The sequence below is a fragment of the Galendromus occidentalis genome, unplaced genomic scaffold (assembly GCF_000255335.2).
Source record: "Galendromus occidentalis unplaced genomic scaffold, Mocc_1.1 scf7180000075508, whole genome shotgun sequence".
Classification (NCBI taxonomy): domain Eukaryota; kingdom Metazoa; phylum Arthropoda; class Arachnida; order Mesostigmata; family Phytoseiidae; genus Galendromus; species Galendromus occidentalis.
This window is the reverse complement of record NW_003803498.1, coordinates 170,289-193,871: the sequence shown is the minus strand read 5'-3', so window position 1 is coordinate 193,871 and position 23,583 is coordinate 170,289. Positions and strand designations below refer to the sequence as shown.

At 50.4% G+C, this 23,583-nt stretch overlaps 6 protein-coding genes across 7 annotated transcripts; 3 read left to right on the top strand and 3 right to left on the bottom strand.

The window, feature by feature from the left end:
- Window positions 1-19: 19 nt before the first annotated feature.
- On the bottom strand, window positions 20-2,220 carry YL-1 (Vacuolar protein sorting-associated protein YL-1). Its single transcript, XM_029110867.1, has 4 exons — window positions 2,062-2,220; window positions 1,735-1,909; window positions 1,344-1,626; window positions 20-1,216 (listed from the first exon to the last, which is right to left on the bottom strand). The coding sequence occupies exons 1-4, from the start codon at window positions 2,218-2,220 to the stop codon at window positions 181-183; spliced, it is 1,653 nt and encodes a 550-aa protein (XP_028966700.1). The 3' UTR covers window positions 20-180.
- Window positions 2,221-4,110: 1,890 nt separating this feature from the next.
- On the top strand, window positions 4,111-5,755 carry LOC100907198 (salivary cystatin-L2). Its single transcript, XM_003737352.2, has 2 exons — window positions 4,111-4,544; window positions 5,439-5,755. The coding sequence occupies exons 1-2, from the start codon at window positions 4,350-4,352 to the stop codon at window positions 5,628-5,630; spliced, it is 387 nt and encodes a 128-aa protein (XP_003737400.1). The 5' UTR covers window positions 4,111-4,349; the 3' UTR covers window positions 5,631-5,755.
- An 850-nt stretch (window positions 5,756-6,605) lies between these two features.
- Window positions 6,606-9,121, top strand: LOC100906966 (ferritin, liver middle subunit). Of its 2 annotated transcripts, XM_003737351.2 has the most exons (5): window positions 6,626-6,725; window positions 7,952-8,038; window positions 8,324-8,586; window positions 8,687-8,815; window positions 8,921-9,121. In XM_003737351.2, exons 1-5 carry the CDS (start codon window positions 6,668-6,670, stop codon window positions 9,053-9,055), a joined length of 672 nt encoding a protein of 223 aa, XP_003737399.1. In that variant the 5' UTR covers window positions 6,626-6,667; the 3' UTR covers window positions 9,056-9,121. The 2 variants fall into 2 exon arrangements, with proteins under 2 accessions (XP_003737398.1, XP_003737399.1); XM_003737350.2 differs by lacking the exon at window positions 7,952-8,038 and having other exon boundaries at window positions 6,606-6,725.
- Window positions 9,122-10,093: 972 nt separating this feature from the next.
- LOC100906822 (mitochondrial uncoupling protein 4) lies at window positions 10,094-12,255 on the top strand. The gene is made up of 3 exons (XM_003737349.1): window positions 10,094-10,219; window positions 11,042-11,315; window positions 11,519-12,255. The coding sequence occupies exons 2-3, from the start codon at window positions 11,102-11,104 to the stop codon at window positions 12,253-12,255; spliced, it is 951 nt and encodes a 316-aa protein (XP_003737397.1). The 5' UTR covers window positions 10,094-10,219; window positions 11,042-11,101.
- A 2,408-nt stretch (window positions 12,256-14,663) lies between these two features.
- Window positions 14,664-16,570, bottom strand: LOC108863917 (phospholipase A1-like). Its single transcript, XM_018638609.1, has 5 exons — window positions 16,110-16,570; window positions 15,827-15,983; window positions 15,491-15,749; window positions 15,116-15,307; window positions 14,664-14,968 (listed from the first exon to the last, which is right to left on the bottom strand). Exons 1-5 carry the CDS (start codon window positions 16,568-16,570, stop codon window positions 14,664-14,666), a joined length of 1,374 nt encoding a protein of 457 aa, XP_018494125.1.
- Window positions 16,571-17,371: 801 nt separating this feature from the next.
- Window positions 17,372-23,184, bottom strand: Nup133 (nuclear pore complex protein Nup133). The gene is made up of 21 exons (XM_018638605.2): window positions 23,088-23,184; window positions 22,847-22,951; window positions 22,368-22,707; window positions 22,106-22,289; window positions 21,819-22,018; window positions 21,602-21,710; window positions 21,296-21,499; window positions 21,016-21,185; window positions 20,777-20,939; window positions 20,485-20,685; window positions 20,183-20,308; window positions 19,892-20,043; window positions 19,648-19,747; window positions 19,342-19,533; window positions 19,080-19,210; window positions 18,846-18,993; window positions 18,536-18,736; window positions 18,239-18,337; window positions 18,029-18,158; window positions 17,822-17,948; window positions 17,372-17,650 (listed from the first exon to the last, which is right to left on the bottom strand). The coding sequence occupies exons 2-21, from the start codon at window positions 22,935-22,937 to the stop codon at window positions 17,467-17,469; spliced, it is 3,252 nt and encodes a 1,083-aa protein (XP_018494121.1). The 5' UTR covers window positions 22,938-22,951; window positions 23,088-23,184; the 3' UTR covers window positions 17,372-17,466.
- Between the last annotated feature and the right edge of the window lie 399 nt (window positions 23,185-23,583).

The window sequence follows — 23,583 nt, the reverse complement described above, 5'->3', positions numbered from 1 at the left end:
AGGACGCGAAGCGATTCGATCCTCGATAGTTTTTTTTGCTCAAAAACTCGATCATTTCTTTTAACGTAGAATATTGTATAGAATATTTACAAGGTGTGATTGATGAATACGAAGATTAACAGAACTCCTTATGTCCCACCACGAATCCGAAAGGAATAAGGAATCCACGAGATGATTTGCTCATTGTTGACTTCCCATAGACTGCTGTTGCTGTTGTTGATGGTGGAGCTGTTGTTGCTGCTGCTGCTGTTGTTGTTGTTGTTGTTGTGCTTGTTGATGTTGGGTTTGGTGATGGACGATTTGTTGCACCGGCTGAACGGTTGCAATAGGTTTCTGGATGTGTTGGATTTGTTGGACTACAGTGGGCCCGGCGGCCACGGATGGCTTCATGGTGGCGACCATAGGCCTGATCGCTGTAATCGCCGGGCGAATCGGTGCAGCTGCTATTGGCTTCATGCCACCTGCGAGAGCTGGCTTGACAGTTATAGCTGCTTGGCGCACCGCCGCCGCAGTCGGTTTCATCGTCGCCACAGGCTTCATGGTCGCTATCGCAGCAGCAGCTGGCTTCAGTCCTGACGCCGTTCTTACAGTTGTCGCGGCGGTCGTTCTAACAGATGTCTGCGCGACGGTTTTCACCGTCGCGAAACCCCCTTTCTGCAGCTGTTGAGCGGTCTGCTTCGCCACCTGCTGTTGTGCCAAGGCCGCGGCCTGGGCCGCAGCTGCCTGTTTTTGTCGTAGAGCAGCCGCCTGCTGCTGGCTTGCTGCCTTCGTTTTGCGTCTCCATTCGATCCACGCGGCGACTTCCGGTTGTCTCGTGTCACCTTTACTGTCGAGTTGGTTGTAATAGGCTTCACGAAGCACGCGATATCCTTGGAGGTTAGCGTAAGCGATGTGAGTCACGGGATCGAAGTATCTGGCGGGTTGACGTGAGATCGGACAGAAGTTCTTCGTCGCCGGGCGAGGTTTGTGTTGAGGGAAGATCTTTTTGAGGATCGTTTCATCTGGGAAGGTGATGAAGTTCCGCATGCAGCGGCCGGTCTCCAAAACGTTCATCTTCCCATCTTGTTTTCCGTCCAGAGATAAGACCTCCTCGCCCTCCGGCGGGCTCACTTCTTCGATGCGCGGCATCGCTATCGATTGGAAGCGTATCATTGGACCTCTCATGACTTGTTTAGCGCGCATCGTTTTCTTCTTCTCCATCTCCAGCTGCTGGTACCTGCGGAGGAATGCGGATTATTCATCGAGTTCAGAGGGAGTCATCACCATATGACCCAAGAGAGATGATTCACACGACGCGCGAACTCGAGAGCTTAGACAAATAGACATGCGGGAAGAAAACAAACCTTTCCAATGACTTGATATTCTCAATTTCAGTCTGTTTCGCTTCCTCGAGCAGCTCTTCCTGCGTAATTTCTCTTTCTTCTTCTCTCTTGATCCGACGCCTATTCTTCGCGGACTCGGCCTCTTGTCTCCGTCGGGCCTCGACAGCTTGGCTTTTGGCTTGCGTCGATTTTCGTTTGGATTTCCTTTCCTCCAAGGACTCGAGGGTGGAAGTATCCATGAGCTCATCGTCGATGCTGCGACGTGGTCTCTTTGCTCGTGGCTCGCTCGTCGAGGGTCGGCTCGCTGGAAGCACAGGGACGGAACTTGACGCTACGTTCACTTACAGCTCAGTTATCCTGTTCACGCGCAGGAGAGAGCTGGAAGAGGTGCTTCTTTGGGAGCATAACTCACCTTTAGGCTCTTTGTAGGCTTTCGTGGACACGGCTCTCCGCTTCCTCGGTCTTCCTTCATCTTCCTGATCGCTGACGACCTCATCATTCTCGTCAATGTCGAAATCTGAGTCCACTTCATCTTCGGAGCCTGAAGTAGCATCGTCCGACCCGAAATCTTTGTCGTCTTCCTCTTCCTGAAAGTCGGATATCTTTCTTCTAGAAATGTCCTAAATTATGGAAAGTCCACCGAATAATCCAGATGGGGGCAGAAAGTAGAAGGAAGGGAACCCTGAAGAAAACCCCTCATGTTATTCGGAGGAAGAGTCAATTTGACGATGAAACTCACAAGGAAACCTCCGTAGGTAGTTTTGTAGAAGTCGTCTTCCTCTTCAGCACTCAAGAGTTTGGCCATTTTGCTGCCCGCATTACTCCTGGGGGCCCTCTCCAGCGCGAGACCCGGTTCCGGCCCGTCATCTTCAGAACCCGATCCACTGTCGCTGCTCATCTGGAAGGAGCGACCAAGCTTTAACCCCAAACTGTCTATCTCCGGGCTCCTATATCACTCTCATGAGTGACTTCGATAATTCAGGCTTTCATAGTCGTAAAATTGTCGATCATGAAGTTTATTCTGAACATCAGGGGTTCCAGAGAAGGAAAATAGACAGCTTTTTGAGGAGCCGATACTCGGATTCAGACCCCAGGGACTATGCGTTCTCTTGGCTAATGGGCCCTTCCCGGAAAATAAAGTATTCTTATGAATTCATCCTCTCCTTGAGAAAGACTTGAGCGTACAGAATGGACTCGACACATCCGATGATGCACCCGGCAGAAGAAATATAATTATTCAAGTGGCACATAAGAAATAATGTGCATGGACCGGCGTATGTAGGGGCTCGTGCATATGAGGGGAACGTTCGTGCGCGAGCAGCCGATCCTCACCAGCGATCAACGCGAACGTCTGAACGCCGATGAAGCTCTTCTCTAGACGCTGTATGCTCCTCTGGAGAAAGCCACCGCAGAAGTCTCACCTCTCGACTCGATAGGAATAAGCTCCAGAGACACGTATCACTTTGAAGTTGGCGGCAGGATTTGTGCGTTGAATTCCCCCGGAGATGGAATGGACTTTGAGATGGGGAGCATCAACAATGAATAGTTCCTTCAAAACTGAACACCGAAGCTCTCGGCGGCTCGGCGCTGGCTCTGTTTGGTTACGGCGGCCGCCATCATTAATTTTCATCGGAACGCTGTGGCGCGAAATTCGAAAACTGCGCGATTCGCTCTCACGAGTCTCGGTCGATCGCTGATCGTTGCTCTGAATGACCACCAGCGTGTGTGTCCAGTGTCCAGAGGACGACATTCGCGTTTTCGGATGCAGCTGGGATCAAAACTGGTCGAGGGATTTCAATGGCGTACAAAAATTTACAATGAGCGGAGGAAAGAGTTCCGAGCGCAAGTCCACTGAATCTTCCTCTACTCTCTCCGAAAGAAGCGTCGAAAATAGGGGCAAGAGCCCGACGTGACCTACAGTTTCCGCGATCATCTTCGATATTCTGTCCGGAATGATCGGGGATTCAAGTATTGGCTCCCACCAAAGATGCCTCCCCGGATATCTCAGCTCCTCCGCGGCCTTTCCGTCTTAGACGATTCGAAACCTCCGTCGAACTCGGAGCCCTGCCTGAAGTCCTCCAACAAGACACGGAATGAGGAATGCCGGTGGATTTCTCGGATTCCCTATGAATGAGTCCCTTCCTTCGATCTGGGGCAGCGGATGGACGACGTACCGGGGTAGATTGGGCAGGATTTTCATGAGAACCAATCGAGGAGGTACAGTCGGCGTATGCTATACAATCTGCTGCTCCACGGAAACTGGCATTCGAGCTTTAGCCGAACTGACGCCCGACCAACCCCATTTGTCGGCCGTGGCCGACACGATGTCTTACTTCTCGTTTGCCCAGGTATCGAGTTTGTATTTTATATTGCAAAGAGGAAGAGCTCGAGAAACGGGCTACATGGAGCCGCTTTGTAGACAGAATTCCGTAAGGGGGTACGGAAGAAGCTCTCCGATTCTTCCTCGCATTCGTCCATGCGGATGGTTGATCGATTGCGGATGCTCTTCAAGCCGTCGTCATGATCGACCTGGAGGATCGAGGATGGATCGGGAACTAATTCAACGGAACCCCTCAAGCCGATGGATGAACCTCCCAGAATGAATCTCCCGAGATCTGGGTCGCAGATCACGATTCTCGGGCCCTCCGGGACCTCGATCCTCCACGCTTTGGGTAGATCAGACAGACCGAACACTGGTGATTGTAGGAACAAATATGGGACTCACCGCCCCGTCGCATTCGAAGTCCCCAGCAAGATCATCTACATCATTCCCCGCGCTACAACCTTTTCCTTACATATCGCCTCTTCTAGGTCTCGTACCTCTTGCATAGAGATCTCATCGTATTCATCCGATCCCTCGCGGGATACAGTCTCGCGAGGGGAGAACCGCAAAATCGGAGGAAGCGGATATTCGTGGGTCTAAATCTGACACTTCAAGCTTCAAGTGGAGGGGGTCGGCCGCCATTTTGGAGCCAGTCAGCTGTGCGTCCGAGGAGATGACTTCAGATACGATCCAGCCCTGACACCATGAAGACCCTGCTGCTTTTCGCCGTCTCGTTGACGGTTTCTAACTGTCAATTGTTGGGAGGTGCGCGGGAGACCGCGATCGAAGATGCTATCATCGCAGAAGTAGCCCATTTTGCAGTCTCTTCGCATCCCGGAGAAACTTCAGAAGACGGTTTCTACGACGCACTTGAGAAGATCAACAAAGCTGAGAAACAGGTAGGTGTAGACTTTTGACGATAATATCACACGTAGCCGATGGGAAGCAAGACATCACTGGTAAAATGGAATATGCTCGATTCGCTGGGGGGTCGAGACTACGATAAACCGTTCTGGAATTTCTTCTTTGAAGCCCGTCCAAGAGCCTCATGGAATCGTCCAGAGACTCCGTAAGGGTTTCCGTCACGAAGAATGCAAAGCTCTTGAAGAATGATATAGAATGTTACTATCGATCGTTCGATTAGCTGCTGCCTTTCGCCTGACGCGAACGAGGCTATCTAAAGAAACGTTACGATCACTCTTCGAGGGCCCGGAGTATTGCTTCTCAATTCAAATCAACGACTACGCTCGGGAGGTTCTCAAATATTCATCTTGCTCCGGCCCTATGGATGAATTCTGTCCTCGAATAGGGAATGGAGTTCGGGGATGCGCCCCAGACCGAGTGATGCCCCGAATTTTCGATAATCCTCTCGAGCGAGAAATCACGCTTAGAGGTTGGAAGGTGCACGACGGATTGGGTTTTCGAGCTGCGAGTGCTTAGCACCGACGGAAGCATTTTATCAAGACTGTGTCATCGAAGTGCTCATCATTTGGAGTACTCTCGATCTTAGTCGATAGGACCTACCCGAATTTCTTTGCCGGGACCAGTCTCATTCAGCGTTGTAGAAGGCTCCTGAATTGCAGGCAGCGCGAAGCTCCATCGCAGGTACGGGCTCCAGGCATGATACGCGGAGCCCGCATCAGACGTTTATTATGCTTTAGAGCATATTACTGGTGCTTCGAATTCGGCGGATGGGAATCATCCTGTCCAGCCGAAAAGGGGTAAATTTAGAGGATTACGCAAGGATAAAATGAGGAGATACCTCGATGACACTTTCCTCTCTTCAATCTCAGACGGTCGCTGGAACTCTGTACACTTTGGACCTCCAAGTCGGAGCCTCAGGATGCACGCTGAAGAGCGAGTACGACCGCGCTCGCTGTAAGGTCAAGGCATCGTCAGCATCTCGTCGCTGCATCGCCAAGGTCCACGTCCAAGTTTGGATGAAACCCCAGAATGCTGTGACTGAATGGAATTGCGAAAGCTAGATTCCTGAAAGAACCTCGATTGTTACACGCAAACGGAGGAACAACTTCTCGTATCTTTCACTGAGCTCATGATATTTTTCCAATAAAATCTGATATCAGACTCGATATCAGCTTGTTCCGTTTAAGTGGTCGTTGTATTCCTTAATCCGGTGCGATCGTCTCATGATGAGTCTTCGAGGTCACGGTCCAAAAATCTCTATTCGATGCGTGCATTTCTACGATGCGACTATGATATCCGAATGCTCTGACGAATCTCGCTTCAATAATTTAGCCGTAGTGTGCCTTTCATCAAGATATGTCGAATTCCAGTGGCGAAGGAGCCTTCTAGTGTTTCCGGGACTATGAAGGTTCCATCGTGGGGGATGAGCATCAGAAAGAGCCTGAAAAAAAATTCTACTCACTGGTGGAAATCAATTGCAGATATGCCCATCATAGTCACCCAATGGTGTCTGGTGGTAGCGCGTGGGAATGGAATCAAGCCCTTAAATCAAATTAATTACGAGGACGAAATCTCGACGGGCATGAATCGGTCTCATCAATCGCTTGCGGCCCAGCTAAGTCCACGCAGTCACGCAGTGGGAGCGGGTCCGTGCTCGCCCGACCGTAAGCTCGGGGACACCACTTTTCGACGAATTCCCGAGTGTTTCCGAGCTCGCTTTGTTTCCCGATTGAAGACCCGGAAATCAATTTGATTGAGGATCATCTTGAGTTCAGCGAAGACCGGCACCTCCATTGCCTTCCAGATCGCGGCCCTAAATTATCCTGAAATAAGAGTTTACATTGTAGAATCTACAGTAAAGCCGGAACCTTTTCTGCTCGATGCGCCACTAGCAGTTCCGGGATAGTCTTATTCTCTTGACACATTCTCCATGAGCGGGCCGCTGTCCTCAAGAAGAAGCGCAGCTGACTCCATCCTCCATTTCGGTGTGCGAGAGTGCCCTTCCCCAAAAGCGAGCAATCCTCTCGAAGGGCTTCTCATCCCAAAAGCATTCATCGGCCCGCCAGCATTCGTGTCGCAGCATCCAAGAGGCGCAAACATGAATCGTCTTCTGTACATCGTGCCCCTTCTATTCGCCGTCGTATCGGCTCGCTTGGGTGAGTTTCGCTTTATTCAATGTGGTCCGGGACCTGAAGAGAACGCTTCGGGCGAGCGGACTGGAATCCTTTACTCCATCGAAATCGGGAAATTCCCAGAGTTACGCCGCTCGGATGTGGAGGGACATCCTAAGAAGTACCTGAAGATATTTGGGGGATGAGCTTTTACCGCGGAAAACGAAAGGTTAACGTAGTGTGGGATGCCGGGGCAGGATGTTTGGACGATGCATCAGCCGGGGGTTTTTCGCGCATGCGCAGTGAGTTTTCCCCACTGAAATTCGCCTCGTCGAAACTAGCTTTGAAACGCGAAATTCGAGACGACCCCTCCCCAAAGAGGCCCTGCTCACGGAAGGCAAAATCTTTTCGTCCTACGGAGAGGGCATCCGTCCCGCATTATGAACTCTGATCTGCCGTGGATCGCTTCGATATGCACTAAGACGATCAATCGCGACAACCATCCCAAGAACGCAGTCTCCTCTGAAGGAAATGCGCCATGTCTGGCGGGCGAGCTGGGTGCATCGAAGAGGAAGAGGTCCTTTAGAAGTAGAATCATATTAGTGGAGAGCATCGGATCGCTGCAAACCTCGGGAGACGGACACTCACATTGGAAGAAGGCTGGAAGTCCCACGGATTCCACCGGGGACCGATCCCCGCTCGACGACGAGAAGCCTCCGGGAAAATTCTGCGGGCACCGAAGTCTAAAGTCTTGAAGAAGAGTCCTCCCCATCCTTCGTCTATCCGAAAACTCATTTGGTACGCCCGCTCTCGGTCATCGGTGAATGCTGGCGGAACGTTCCAACCCCCGTGACGCTTCTTGGCGGTGCTTGAGTACCGTCGCTTGAGATCTGTCATTATCAGCACTCGGTGAATGGGCGAAGTTCAATAGCGCAGATACACTTTGCCGGACACGAGATGGTGACCTGTTGCGTTATTAGCAGAGATTGGACTTCATTTGTATCAAGAACGATTCCGAGTCTCCACGGCGACGAGTCTCTTAGCTCACACACAGAGGCACTGCGGCGAGATTGTGCTCGTCCGTAGAATGCCATTTCTGGACGCGTTTTTTTTCGGGGAACAGGCATGAGTTCGCCCTGGGCGAAGCGGACGATCCGGATCCATCGAGCACAAGGATATTCATAAGGGATATTCATACCCGGTAGAAAACAAGTATTTCTTTCCGAGAAATTCTCTGAGAGTACATTGTAAGCGCACTGTCCTTCCGACAGCGACGTCATTCTGGTTCGAAGAGGGTTCGTCCCAAGTACATGATACCAGCCGAGACGATGTTCTTGAACGCTTGACTAGATCTGTGGGTGAGTTGTCAAGTCGGCACTTTTTGTTTATCGATTTCCTTTGTGGGGTCCCTGTTTCCGTTGGGTTGGAATGTCGATTCCCAATCCCGCAACCACGTCGGAATGTGCATCCGGGAATAGATGTTCGCTTTTGGAAATTCGAGAGGTCGAATGAGTCACCGAGGAATATGTCGATGATCGGAATCACTCGGTTTGACCGTGCTCTCGCGACGACGTCAGCTTGTTGATCGTCAGGCGAAAACGGGCGAACCGACAGGAATACAGGAAGGAATACCTACTTTCCAGACAATGATGTGCCGTCCGAGAGCTCCAATAAATATCATCTTCATGAAACATGTCGTGTAGCCCTCCAAAATCAGATCGACCGCGAACTTCACGCGTCGCTGGTTTACCAACAAATGGCCGCTCACTTCGAGAACAATAAGGTAGCCCGGAAGGGATTTGCAAAGTTTTTCATGGACAACTCAAACGAGGAGCGCGACCACGCTCAAAAGCTCATCTCGTACATTAACTCTCGCGGTGGAACAATCGCCGCCTTCAGAGTCTCGGTAAGCTTCCACCATTCTCCAGATCTCTCAATCGGAGTACAACCGCGCTACGGCAACTGGAATTTCCCTTTCATTCCCTGACTGATTTTTTGAATTAAAGATGCCCAAAGACACCACCTGGGCTTCAGCCAGAGCGGCCCTCGAATCCGCTCTTGAGCTCGAGATCGAGGTGAACAACGCTCTACATGAAGTGCACGGCAAAGCCGAACGAGACTGCACTGATCCCCAGGTAGATAGATCCTATGACGAATTCGTTTCGCACGTGCTGGTGGGCACGTGAGCAATGGCTCTCAGGACGATTCCTGTTTCTAATTCATCTCCGCTCTCCCAACAGCTCCAGGACTTCCTTGAGGCGAACTTCTTGAATGAACAGGTGGAATCCATCGACAACATTCACCGTCTGCTCGCCACCCTCAATGGGATGGATCAAGGCCTCGGCGAATACCTGGTCAACAAGGATCTCCAGTGAAAGATTACGCAGCGAGCGTGTTCCTAATAGTTTTTTCGAAAATGAAAAGGATGATGTTTCCATGAATTCGAAGAATTTTTTTCTTTCACAACATTGGCTTCGCGGAGATTGAAGAATCGTTCCAGAGTGGAACAGTTCTGAGCACGAAAATAGAGGGCGGGGAAGGCCATAATCCGACCGCGATGGCTAACTATCAAATCATTCTCAATAATACTCAAGCACGAAAACCCACATGTCGATCCCTTACCACGAATTTCGTAAGGGTCGCTCGAGAGGAATCTCACTACATGACTTCTTCCTCGAAAGTCACGAGTGTTCCAATGTCGAGTCAGGTAGTCGTTTCGAAATCGGATTCCATCCTCTCCATTGCATAAGGAGGACGGGAAATTGAATTTCTTCCCGGCCTGAGCGCATCTAGCGTTTTTTTCAGCGGCGCTCGCCATGGTTCGATCGTCGAGTCGAGATCAGTTGCCTAGTAGAAGTCAGCAAGGGGCCGAAATACGGACCGTAGATTCCGTCTCAGTCGCTGATCTCGGGGACTTCTGGAGGTTCCCAAGAACCAAGTTCTCTCTTTTGAATACGCGCTTAAAAGCGCGACCATCGACCTTCACCCTACGACCTCTTTTGTCTGACAGTCCACTCATCGAAGGATGAGGTGGACGTCGAGTCCGTGATCTTATGGGGCACATAGGGACTTCAGGGAATTCGGGACTCTGGGTTTTGACACTTTCTCTCCGATGTTGCAATAATGCTGTTTCTACCCCAAACCTTGAGAGTGAGATCATAGTCGACCCTTGAAGGTCCGTTCTCGTGCATATCCTTCAGAAGCTGAAACACACATCAAGTTGCCCCGCGTCAGATCATGGGTGGAATGCGAACATTGAGCAGCGGAGCCTCATTAGACCCGATGGAAAGCTGGATTGATAACAGAATACGGAGAGCGTGTGAGAGCCACGGAATCTTCTCTGATTATTCGAATTTTGCCGCGGAAAGATCTCTCGGCGTCTATCCCTTCTGTTTTGGGGCCGCTCACTCCCCGAACCTCTCTGCTCTCTGCCCGACACTTTCCAAGCTCTCGTCCCGAGATAGTTAAGAAGAGTGCGCTAAATATCAACATTGTACATAAACCAGGGAATGATTTCTATGTGTTTCTCCATACAACCGGTGAGCTCCTCAATGTGCGATGAATAGTCTGGAGGGAAGGATGACTCTTCTGGACAGTGCTGGAACCGCTATTCGCTCAGGCCGGCTGAGCGCGAACGTGAGATAGAGCAGTCCGAAGTTCGAAGTTCAGAACGTAGACACTCCCTACCCGTTGGGACTAAGTCAAATATAACTATATTTTACGCAAAATGCGAAGGAGCTGACAATCAGAGTCGATGATCTGATAGGCAGTGCGCCAAGAGATTCCTCGAGACCTCCAATGATGACCTAGCGATCAGCTACTATCTTTGTCGGCTCGAAAAAACCTCTTTCATTTCAAGCCCGGAGTGTGTCCGCAGGATTTTGAAACAAGTTTGGGGAATTCCCGACGCGGAGTGTGAAGGAACCGTTATAGAGTCCTTTGCGATGCGCGAGTTCGACCCCTACTTGCTAAGAGCTTGATTGTATGCGGGCTGGGGAAGTCGGCTGAGGTTCGCGACACTTGCTTCGATATGCTTGACCAAGGATATTCCGCCACGGACCGTTGGGCAGCGATTCGCGCTCTTGTCTTGAGACGGATTCAGCAAAGATCTCCCGCCTCCATAGCTACTCTCTGTCGATTCCGATTAAGAGAGTTGACCTAAACTTTTCCGATTTTTCTCTCGATGAATCGCCTCGAACTCCGCGCGAATGAATAGAGTTGGACTGGCGCATTCTCCTTTGATTGACCGATCCGCATGTCAATAAATCTCGTACTAATTCTTCCGACGGAGTCCAGGTCCGGACTGTGACCACAACCATTGGAACGGATTTCAGGGAGTAAGCGTGTCGCTCTCCTTCCAGCTCGCGGAACTCGGCTTCATCTTCGATTGATTGAGCCCGTAGGGGATCATCAGGGCCAAGATGGCCTCATCTATGACCCGCATACAAACGACCTCTTATAGCAAATTCGAAGACTTCCAGTATAAGTACTTTTTATCGATATGCGCAGCATCGATAGCGGAGACAGTGACATACCCCCTGGACATAGTCAAGACCCGTCTCCAAGTCCAGGGCGAGGATCTGGCGAGAGGCATACGGACGAAGAAGCCGAAGGGGTTCTTCAGCATCGCCATGGGTACGCAGAAATCCCATTTAGCGCTAATGGGCCGAGCTTGACAGCGGGGACCGATACATCCTTTGCTTGTAATCTGACTCATTTCAAATCAATCAAAACGTTTTTTTTCACTCTTCTAGAGTAGATTTCGGTGTTTAAAATGATGAATAAACTTGAAATGCAACTCATTTCAAATGTAACATTCGAACCGGTTCGCCTTACAGGGATTATCCGGAAGGAGGGCGTGGTCCAGTTATGGCGCGGAATCCCCCCAGCCATCTATCGTCACTTCATCTACAGCGGGTGTCGAATGACAATCTACGAAGGGGTTCGGGATGTCTACCTCGCCGATCAGAAATCCAATCAAGTGTTGAAAAGTCTTTGCGTGGGAGTCTTCGCCGGAGGTCTGGGACAGTTCCTCGCCAGTCCCGTAGATCTTGTCAAAGTCCGCATGCAGATGGAAGGTCGTAGACTTCTCCAGGGCCTTCCCCCCAGAGTCACGAGTACTTCGCAAGCGTTGCGAGACATCATCAAGGAAGGCGGGGTGCGCGGACTTTGGAAGGGCTGGGCACCGAATGTCTATCGAGCCGCCCTCGTCAACCTCGGAGACCTGACGACATATGATCGGGCGAAACGTTTCATTCTTGCCAACACCACTCTCGAGGACAACTATGTCAGCCACTCATTAGCATCCTGTTGCTCAGGTTTTGTTGCGGCGATCCTGGGCACGCCGGCGGACGTCATACGAACCAGAGTCATGAACCAGCCGACAGACGAAAGGGGCGCCGGTACGCTGTACAAGTCGTCGACAGATTGTTTAGTGAAGACGTTCCGAAAAGAAGGCTTTTTCGCACTTTACAAAGGATTCTTCCCCATCTGGGCGAGGATGGCACCCTGGTCTTTCACGTTCTGGGTTTCTTATGAGGAACTCCGTCGAATAGCTGGAGTAAAAAGTTTCTGAAGCTTTTTGGAAGTCGAAAGCGGGGTTCACAATCGCATGTTGAGCTCGAATGCAGGTTGTTAGCGTACCCCGAGCTAATACCGGTGGCACCTCCACAAGACTCAAAAGTTCTATTTTCTAGAACATTAATTGTTGATTCATTGTTGATTGGAAAACGTTTATTTAAGCATAGATTTACGGATTGTGAGTCTCTGGCACAGGCATACATGGGAGCCGACTTGTAGTCTGACAATTAAATGCAATAAATATGTGTCGTGCGTCGTGCCGATATGACGACGTCAATGCTTATCGCACCCGTAGTCCTAAGGTGATCGAGCTGAATTACTAAATTCTACAGTCTCATGCATGGAGCAGGAATTCTGGGTCGTGTTTCGAGCTCCAGGTATGGCTGAGGAAGATGTTGACGGGGGATGCGCCTCGCGAACTTATTCTCTCGTCGAACCGTGCCCAAAACGCCACCGGGAAAAGGAAGAGGAGCACACCATTCAGTTGCGCGGCAGAATCATCTCTCGGTAGTAACGGATGAATGTTGTCATAAGGGGCCAAGATCGATCGATGGAGACACAACCACGCGTATCGCTCTCAGAGACGCCTTCTGAGTTGATCGTCTCAAGCTCATTGAGCCCGTAACTCATCGACAGCCAAGCCCCGGCCAATCACTCGAGTGACTCTGATCAAGATCCAGTCGGAAGCCTCCGCCTCAGCGGAAGAGACCTTCGCTCCTAGGCTCTGAGACCATCAGCGTGTGCGACCGAGCTGAACAGCTCGATCGATCTCTAAGACAAGCTTCACGATTCAACCTACAACTTCGAGAGCTTCAATCATCGAAGCTCGAGTTGTCGAAGAGTGGAGCATTCGCTTTGAAAAGTCTTCCGAAGGCGAGTCATTTGTGTTCTCACTCAGAGCTTTTCCTTCCAGCCCTAAAGGAGTCTGAGCTTGACAAGGAAGTTCGCTGGGCCTCCTCTACCAGCGACGCCAAGAATCGAACGACCCTCGTGAGATATCGGGATCCGAGTGCCACTAGTCCGACTTGAAATGCTCGACCAACAGCCCGTATCGAATCACAATATTTCGAGAACAGCTCGCCAAGTTTCTCCGAGTTTGTGATCGTCGCGGGACAATTTTTTATGTAGCACTCTCTTTCCTCTCAGTATATTTGCTGAACTGGAGGAGCAAAGAGATCGGACCCTTACTCCAGAAAAGAGGCAGGAAGCTCCGGGAGTACTTCCAATCATCTCCATGGTACCGGTCCACGCCATTGTGCTGCTCGAACTCCCCAAGACCCTCAGCGTAAAGAGGGTCCTCGGAGTCGATTCTCTCTCGCTTCATGCTTTTTACCTCTTCCTCCTCGTGGTTTTTAGAGAAACAGTCGAAAGTTTGCTGAAGAGTCTCAGCGAAATCCATCTCTCGCTCTTAGATACTGAATTGGACTTGCAAGTATCGACAGCGAAAACATGGCAAATGCGAGACCGAACCCGCGAGATAAATCGGTTGTTCCCGGTGCCGCTCTCCATATACTAATTATCGATTCACTACTCATAATACTATTCATCGATTTCTTTGATGATTCTGTACAATGTTGCTCAAGTGATCCAAAGTGATAGAGCGCTGTGTGAGCTCATTCTACTGAATAAATATTCAGTAGAATAGTCTCGCCAGTTTGGTCACTCAGCTCCTCTTACTAGCGTGGCGTGCATCGAACTTCGCGTCGCTGTCGCAACTCGAGCGGAAAAAAAAGTTCTCCGATTCTTGAGTCGTGAGAATCTCCTCCGATCAGCACCTTCCATAATTTTCAAAGTCGAATCCTGCAGGTTCCCCGACGACAGGAACTCCTTGCGGGTCGGCTGTTTCGTTTAAAATATGCCGAACTTCCTCAAGTACGCGTCCGCCGTCACGACGCGCGTCGCTGAAATACTTCAATTCGACGTCAAAGTTATGCAGAAATCAACTCATTGATAGCTCTAGATTAACAAACGCATTCAACCAAGTGAAGTCGCTATCGTCGCTCCAGCATTGAGCGCTCGAATGCCGAACATCAACAGATGAGTTGATGTGACCACAAGCTTCGTCGGCCCTGGCACGCCAGAATACCCAAAGTACCTCGAAACTCCCACATCAGAGCCCAGCAGAATGCAGTTTCAGCAATGGCCGCGGAGTAGAATTCCGGGTGGGAGTTTCTGTGAAGTTGCAGCATGTGTATCTCAATCTTTCTGTCTGATTCATCTAGAAATCCGTCATGTTCGGACACGGTTAAGCTTTCCGCGCAGTTGCATCGCGATGAGAATCCCAGAGGAACCCCTCTTGCCCGATTCATACTGGAGAGACCCCATCCTATTGTAGCCGGGTCGAACGGAAAGACTTCCTCGTGTCATCGGCAAATGGGATATCCGGGACCGAGAGCACTTGTCCTAGGGGCAAACACAGTTGCAGTCGTCTTTTATTTTTGGCTTGCGAGGACCTACTTGCTCCACGGGCACACAGAATGGACTTTTTGCCTCGGTATCGACGAACTGGATCCCCCGCCCGGGCAAATTCTGGGTATGATTAAAGGTGATAGCGCTCCAGTTCTCGCTCTCCACGTCGCATTCGTCAGCCTCGTATTGAGCCCTGCCTCCCATGCAAGAGTACGAGAACATGGTGCACGGACTCTTCACGTCGATGGCTTCGGCATAGAAAAGTTGTGCCCGAGAGTGCGAACAATGCGGACCCATCACTAGGGGAGGAGAAGATGGTAAATCAAATAATCCACTAAATAAAAATCAATGATGCATGAACAGGATCAAAATGAACAACGCCTTGGGATCGACTGATACCACTTCTCTGGAATCGCGTGGGATTTCGGAAGAAGTTCCCTACTCACCCGCGAGGCACCCCGGTTGCGGAGAATCACCCCCATTCATGTAGAAATCCACGTGACCTATGGGAATCGACATCCCGTATGAAGTTCCATGACCTGTTCCGCTCGACGTGTGAATAACCTCTACGAATTCCGCCATTGAAGTGTTCAGGAACAAGTTTGAGCTCTCGTAAAACGGCGCAGCGGGATCGAGAGCTGGAAGTATGAACGCCGTCGACTTGGAGAAGACGAAAATTATGATCGCCAAATAAAGAGTATTCGATTCAGAGAGAAACTCAGGATACTTCGGAAACTCCCGGATGACGCCAACGTCTTTGGAGAGAAAAGGAAAAATGGCTGGTCGTATTCTCGACCCATCCTTAGAAGGGAGCTACAAACCCGTGATTTTCGAGATGATTCTACCGCCGCTGATTTCGCTGAAGTAGTCCCAGAAATATATCGTCATCTGCGCTCCCAGGGAATGTCCTATCCAATGCGTGTTCTCTGGAGATATCTTCCCACTCGTGAGATCCATCAGTTTGAATAAGATCCGGGCGACCTGTCTCCCAATCAATTGGCTGTTGATGATCGCCTGCTTGTAGGGAACGCTACCGAGAGCTCCCTGAGCCCAGTCTACAGTGACCACTGCACAATCGGTCTGTGGGGGAATGGGAGCTTCAGATGAAGTTCCCCTCGCGCTGAAAATTCCATTCTCTGTAGGCTAATCAAACTTGCATTTTCCAACGATTTCTTCATCAAATCGATCACCCAGTTCGCGTAGGACTCTGACGTGAAGCCATGCACGATGACAATCAATTCAGTCGGTTCATGAATCAACTGAACCGCTGCCGAAACGTCCATATATGTGAATCGGATACCTGTCCTCTCATTCCTTCAATCGAGAAGAGATCCCGGTCAATAGCTCACGTGATCCGGAGAACGTGTTCTGCGGGAATCCGAGCTGACTCGAGTGATATCTCGCGTTTCGAGTCGAGTCAAAGCATTCGTGGAGACTCACCTCCTATAGATGCGGCAGAAGGATTTGACCACCAATGAGCCGTCTGGGAGACCACCCAGTCCGTAGGCTTCATTATCGAAACATCCTAAGCCGAAGTAGCAGGCACCCTCGTAATCCTTTCTCATTCGTCTCTTACTCGCATCGCTCGCATCTGTTTCGTTCCTCTTAGGTTTGGGTTTCCTGTCCTTGTTCCGTCCCGCGGGGGGTCTCCGGTCGGCCGCTAGGCCTGAACGACCCGGATAAGAGGCGAGATGAGCAGCTCCCTGAGCCATGCTTCCGTATTCCACGGTATGCTTCCGCATGACTTCTCCATATCTTCCCAAGATTCCAGATTTGCCCCGAAGGCCCTTGCGTCGCTGAAGTTCGTAAGCGGAGCATATCTTCGCGATATCTTCTTCCCTCAGATTGGCTCTTGACGAGCACGAAACCACAGACAAGAAGAGCAGGAGCAAGAGCTTCATAGCTTCGGGAGTATTCAGCAATCTCGACGAAAGGTCCTCGACTCCCGTACCTAAGGAGAAAAAGCTCCCGAGGGCTCAAGATTGCCCTCTTGGAGAGGCCTCTGATTCGAGAGAACTCCATATTCCACTGCATGATTCTGAGCTAATTACCTGTATCAGAGCTCGGTGATAGGGGAGGAAGTGACGGGGAAACTTATGCTGCATCTGAAGCCCGCGGGAAAGCAGACACCCGTGCGGAAACAGGTAAGGTGAGGAGGGGGGCTTGCCTTGTCTGTTTCGGCAGATAATCATGCACTCACTCCGCTAGAGAGAAGCACCCGGAGCCGCTTTGCCATGTGGCTCCTGAATGTCATGAATCCGACGCACAGCTCTCGATGGTCTCCGCCGAGGCACGCAGCGGCTTGGCTTCTCACGCATAGAGACCTTAGCTATTTCGATACTTGATGAGCTTCCAAACTTTCTCTCCGAGAAATGTCGTAACGCTTCGTGATGCATGGGTCAGCGAGAGATCATCTCTCTCCACATGGCGTCTGTCAGAACAGTGCCCTTCAATCGGCTTTGGAGCATGCTTCTCTGGGAGATTCCGCAGAGATATCTGCGGACTTCCGAGTTCAAGCCGAGAAGCCAGACCTCGTTGAATAACGAGTCTCAAGCGTGAGCTATTCGTCAAACTATCAAATTGATTCCGATGGTGAATTCTGCTTTTGTAGTGGCCGCAGTGATCCCTAAGGAGTCGAAATCACGGGAGATCTTCCTGACTGAAATTTCCAATCGAACCGAAAAAGCCGCTGTCCCGTATGGTACCGATATACAAATCATTTATTTACAAGGACAGTTCGTACGGATTTAGCTGGAGCTAAAAATTCAACATGATGCGAATATGAGGAGAGAATTTCTCAATCTTCAGCCATTTTACGTATGTGCTCGTAGCCACCGTGTAGAATGTATTGGAATGAATCGCTATTACGGATGTCCGCCAGTAGCTCACTTTCCAGGAGATCTTCGATAGCGGGCATGAATTTCTTAAGATCACGATCTTGCATGAAGCCCAACTCGATGATTTGGAAAAACAGGAGGTCCCTGGAAGAGATATCGACGCTGTCATCCATATGTTGAACCCATGCGTCTCTCGGAATTCGTCAGACTTTTCAAAGAGCAAGTATATTTGACTACCAGCAACTGGCTCCATCCGATCGATCGAATGCAAGGATCTAGAATATGACACCGGCTGCGCTGACATTCCGTGATTACCTCATGATATCCGTGATGTAGCTCCCTTCTTGGAACTCCCAGTCATCCTGGAGAACTGCCTTAGCCCAGATGGTTCTACGCAACGCGGGTCGCTCGTCTTCCGCGACGAACTCCAAGAGATCCAGGGCTACGGACAAAATCAGATATGGTGCCCAGAGCAAATCAGCATGATTTGGAAGGTTTCTAGACATCATGCACTTAACTCACCGATTTTATAATCCATATCCTTCTTGGAATTGGAATCGCAGATGAATTTGATCATCTCAATAGGCTTGAGGACTGGACAAGTTTCCGGTGTGAAGCCGTTCCGGTCCAGTATTTGGGGCGATAAGCTCTCCTGACGATAAAAGTGAGAGTGAGTTATGTGTCGTTCGGGCCGGACCATCGAGGCTCAGCCAGTTCTGACTCTCAACTGACCTGAATGGCGATGATGTCGTGCATACTGTATATATCTTGCAGCTGTTCCTCTGCTTGTTCATCGGTACTCGCGAGAGCCGCCAATTTCGCTATGCTGACCTGCAATAGGAGGGGGAACGTTTCGACCATCTTAGCTTGAACGAGAGGTCCACAATGAGGTGCACGGCGATTCCTCCGTCTCTTTGCAAGGGCACACCCGAGGAAAACCTCGACTAGGGATCAATATGGCTAGGAGGGCTTCAAAATATTCACTATAGCATCCGCTTTCGATCTTAAGTCAGAGCAATCAATAATGACCTGTAGTTTCTTCCGGCACAGTAAGCGCTCCTCCCTCTCCGCGAGTTGTTTCAAAGACTGACAAGCTTTCAGGAAATCGCCTGTCTTTATACTGTGCAACCAGTGGAGGTTCGAATGTGATTGAAGGAACTTCGACAGCTGGGCGTTGAAAGCCGACGGTTGGGTGAGCAATTTGTCACGTTTTCCGGAGTCGACGTAATACTGTGAAATCGATGGCGAAATTCAGAGTTCTATATTTTCGCCACCAGAGCAGAGACCGGAGAATTCGGTCGGAAGTCTTCCCTGATTTGGTTCAAGGGCGGATTCTTACCTGGAAGACGTACTCGGAGAAATTTTCCCCAGCAAACCTATCCATGTACTCGAATAGTTTGTTTTGTTGACCTGTTTCTTCGCAAATTCGCACCAACAGGGGGAATTCGAAGAACTCTTCCGCTAAACACGCAGCGACATCGATGTGCCTGGGAATCCGAAATGAAATCCGTGAAGACAAGACCGCAGAGGGAGTTGGTCGGCGAGTGAAGAGAGATGCTACACGGGAACTCACTTGTGTTTGTAGAAGTAACCAATCAGTTTCTGTCTGTCGACACTCATCTGCTGCCGAGTCTTTTCGACCTTGATTTTCGGGGCGCAGGCAACGAGAGATTTCACGTTCATCACGTAATCATCCAAGACGATCTGTGAATGAGAAGGCTCTAACAATGGTCTCCGAACCCAGTCATGATCAGGGGTCGTCCTTCCATCCGATGTGCGGTTCGAATCCTCGGGAGCCCGAGAGCTGCCTCATTCCCCTCGATCCACTAACTCACCCGGGTCATTTCGGACATCTGCTCCAAGAGTTGACTCTTCTTATCGCCGACGAGATAATTGTGAGCCATCGCATGTTCTTCGCAGATTTCGCATTGCCTGATCAGCACGTCCCGCAGACGCCTCGCAGTCCACGGCAAGTATTCTCCGCTCTCAAGCAGGCCGGCTTCCGATTCGAGAAACTGCTCCCTCAACTAAAGAATATCGAAGAATATCCTCAATCGTTAGGCGTGCCGCCAGAGGGTCGCACCTGCAACTTGCAGATTTCTTTCATCGAAGCTTCCCAGAGACCAAGATCGAATCCTCACCGATTTGATATTCTCCAATGCTCCCACGAACAACGTGTTCGTAAGGAGGATCTTCTCGAGGAGAAACTCGTCTTCCTGCTCGATGAGCTCTTCTAGGTAACTGGAAAGTGGAGATCATATTGGCCTCGCGATCGCGATCCTCGAGCATGGTCTCAATGATCAATCCGGTATCGATTTTCCGATCTTCCGGAGGGAGGACTCCGAATAACTGTGTACTCCGGCATGGGCTCTGCCTGGGACTCACTTCTGGGTTTCTACGAGCAGATCAGAGATATCATAGACTCGCACGAAGCACAAATCTCGGCTGGTTATGCTCTTCTTCGGCGGTTTTTCCCCTCTTTTCTTCACGACGCGTTTCATGGCGACGTCGAGCATACTCTGTGTAGGCCGAAGACCCTGAGAACGCGAATGATTTTTCTTTGAAGTGGAGCTCATCACCAGATGACCGTCCCATCAAATTCAGTAGACTAACATGGTACGTAAAACATCGGAATCGACAGATGGAGCAAGTCTGGAATACTCAACAGTTCCTCACCTCGTAGGTACTATCGAGTCCCTCGGCCATCGAGAGTAATTCTCTGTGTTCCTGCAGGACGAGACGTGTCTGGGTCTCAACATTGTCCACCGTCACGAACGTGAACTTCTTCCAGATACCGTAAACCTATAAAAAATTGTAAATGAACCGTAATCCATGTTCGAAAGACAGGAGTCGAATTATGATCATCTCACAGCTTTGTATCGGGCATCCCCGCTGGGCTGCTCAGCTCGTGCCTATCTGGCATCTATGAGCGGACATAAGCATCTTGGTACGGCAGACAACACCGTCGAAGACTTTACCTTCAGAAACTGCATCATGACGTCGAGTGTCTTGATCTTATCGGCGATATGATTCTCGATGAGAACGGAAGTTCCCTTCGGTGTCTTTTTACCCCATCGAGGATCGCCGGCCGGTATATCATTGAGTAATGCTTTGGAGAGATCCACAAAAACTTGGTCCATTCCCTCAACTTGAGGGCTCTCGGCCAAAGCAGGGAAAACCTGGAGAGCAATACATTAGCTTAGGCAATTTCTGAGGGGAGGGGGGCGTAGTCCCCACTGGGGATTCGACAGAATCGATGCGCTCACTCACCTGGTCCAACAAGTTTTGACTCTGAACGATCTCTCCCCTGGTATGGTGCAGGAGTGCCCGTCTCAGTAGTGCTTCAGCATTACTGACAGGTGCGTCGTCTTTGTCGATGAATGATTCGGCGATTCTGGCGCTCTCCTCCGGTAGGAGAGGCTCAACGAGTTGCCTAGAGACCACGGGGACGAACTCGTTAGGAATCGATTCCGTCATCCCTATCGGTCAGAAGATTTGCACGTACTGACCTGCCAGTTGTTTTCAAAATGACCAGATGATTGAGCTGGGTCAGAAGGAGGGGTTGACCGTCTTTGGAACCGCATCCGAGAATGGCATCGTTGAGAGGGAGTCTCAGCACGTCTTGCTCACCTTCGATCAGATTTACGCAAACGATCTTGTGGCGAGTATAAACGAACACCTGTATGAATAAACAGGGTATAATCGTTCTGGAAACGCTTCCCCCTTCTGGGGATTGATTTGAGGGGAATTTGAATCTACTCCGACTCTCCGTCGAACAGGGAATCGTACCTCTCGTCCGTGGGGCAGGAGACACCGCGCCGCTAGCAAGAAGTCCAAGTTGCTCCGGGTGCACTCCTCCACTTCAGAGAGAGGAGTGAAGTATTTAAGCTCATCCGGAGCATGCAAGTCGATGATCGCGAGAGCGTAGTGCAGCCTTTGAGGAAGATTTTCGTTCACGGCTGCCATCAAGACCAGGACGCCCTCGACACAAATCTAAGAGAGGATCGAGGTTGTATTTGAGACCGAGACATCGAGACACACATGGGTACACAGCTGACTCCTCGGAATTCCTCGTCATCTTCCTGTTTAGATTACCTGCGCGTCTATACACCATGTGCTTATGTCCGCTTCACCGACTGATTCGTTTCCCCAGACCTTCGTCCTGAATGAGGTGCGAACCATTCCCTCTAGGTCGATGTCGTACCTACATCGGGCAAGCGTTGCGGAGAATGAAAGAAGCTCGGGATATGGGATCGAGTCATATATGACTTATAGGGATGGATTGCCGTCCGTGAGGCGACAGAAAAGTTACCTGGGTGTTTCCTGACCGTCTTCCCATCCAGTCCAACTTTGAAGAGCTTTCTCGAAGAGGATGAGCACTTCATCGCCACCTCTGCATAGAAGCCTCCGAGCGTCACGATGGTTGATATCTCCTGCTATCGGCATGGCGCCAAACAACAGCGAGCTCATTTTCTTCCCGATTTCAGAGAATACGCCGTGCTGGATCCGGACCTTGGGAGAAAATTTTGTTTTGATTCGGGTGATCTGCTTTTCTCGTCACAATCGGAGCTGGATACTTCTTCAAGTCGCCAGTCTTACCTTGCGCGTGTCCAGAGTGACGTTGCCTTGGTATCCGAGAACGGCAACTTTGATCAGACTGCCGGTGGTGGTCGCCACAACGAAAAAGTCGTCCCCCAAGTGGCAGAGCTGGAAGCATTCCTCGCCCCCCATGTCGACACTGGTCTCGGTGTAAGCAGATTCATGAGAGATGTTCGGCCAGTATCTGAAAAGGAGTCGCTTGTATCACTCACCGCATACGCGCTCAATGATCCTCCATGAGAGACTCGCGTTCGGGACTCACCTGATAACGCCAACCGGGGACACAACCATACAGCTCGGCGACGGTCCACCTTCGCCGATATAGCAAAGATTTGCCTGATGGAGAAGGATAGAGTTCGGCAGCTCGAGTGAAAAACATGTCTTGGATGAAATCTGCTTGGTATGCTGGAAGACGAGCAGACGGGACTTCACCACCAACCACGCCCATGAATTCGAGAGGATCACGGACGTTGATTGAGGGCTCTCGATTGTCAGCAATGACTCCACGATATGAACTGGTAAAGCCGTTGGCGAGGGCTCGAGAATGTGGTTCGGGGTTTCGCCCAAAATCGAGGTTTGCATTGACATATTCAGAGAGGCGCCTGAAACCGAGTTGGAGGATGTCCGTTTTGTTAAATAATTTATGCGCGCTAGAAAATCGTGATTTTGCGATCTTTTGCATGGGGGCGACTGCGCTCAGCATCGAATGTTTCGGGAAGAGCTTCAGCACAGGATACTCACTCAGGATCGATGTGTTCACCGTTCCGGCATACGGCGATTTATAGAAAGCCGAACGACGTACACGTTGAGGTGTCCTCGGTGATCCGAACATCTTTGCTAGTGTTTCTGGAAAAGGGTATTCGAAAATCTCACACGGGGCGCTATCATGAAGTGAACTCAGTCCGAGTAAATCTTTGCAGGTCACGTCCCGGCACCCGAGCTTCGATAGGAGGATTTGATCTCAGGGGAAAACTATACTCACATGAGGCGTATGAGTCTGTGAGCTGTCAACCGTCTAATACTCGAAGAAATTTTTGCTCAACACACCGGCGACCCACTGGCAGGCGCGCTCTATTCCGCTTCTGATTGTGATTTCTGTCGAGGCAAACAGAACCGGAGGGCGCTCTCGCCCTCTTCTGTCCCCCCCACGACTTTTCTGAATTGATAATGATTGCGGATCTTAAAAGGAACTCTAATGATAATTGCCCGCAGAAATGTATTCAGGCAAGACTGAGCAGTCGGAATGCTCCCATGATCATAGGCGCTCGCTTAGAGAGGGTCGAAAAAGTTCATGGAGGGGGATCGCGCCTTTTTTTTGAGGGTTTGGTCCGCGATCTCTCGGTGTAACTAATCTTCAACCTCTTCTCCACAGCTTCCGCCATGCTTATGGGTGACGGGATCCGAACCCTTTGGAGAAATGTGACCATTCTGGTTCAGACCATGAGAAAAATTTGATTCACAGTATGCGGATGGCTCTC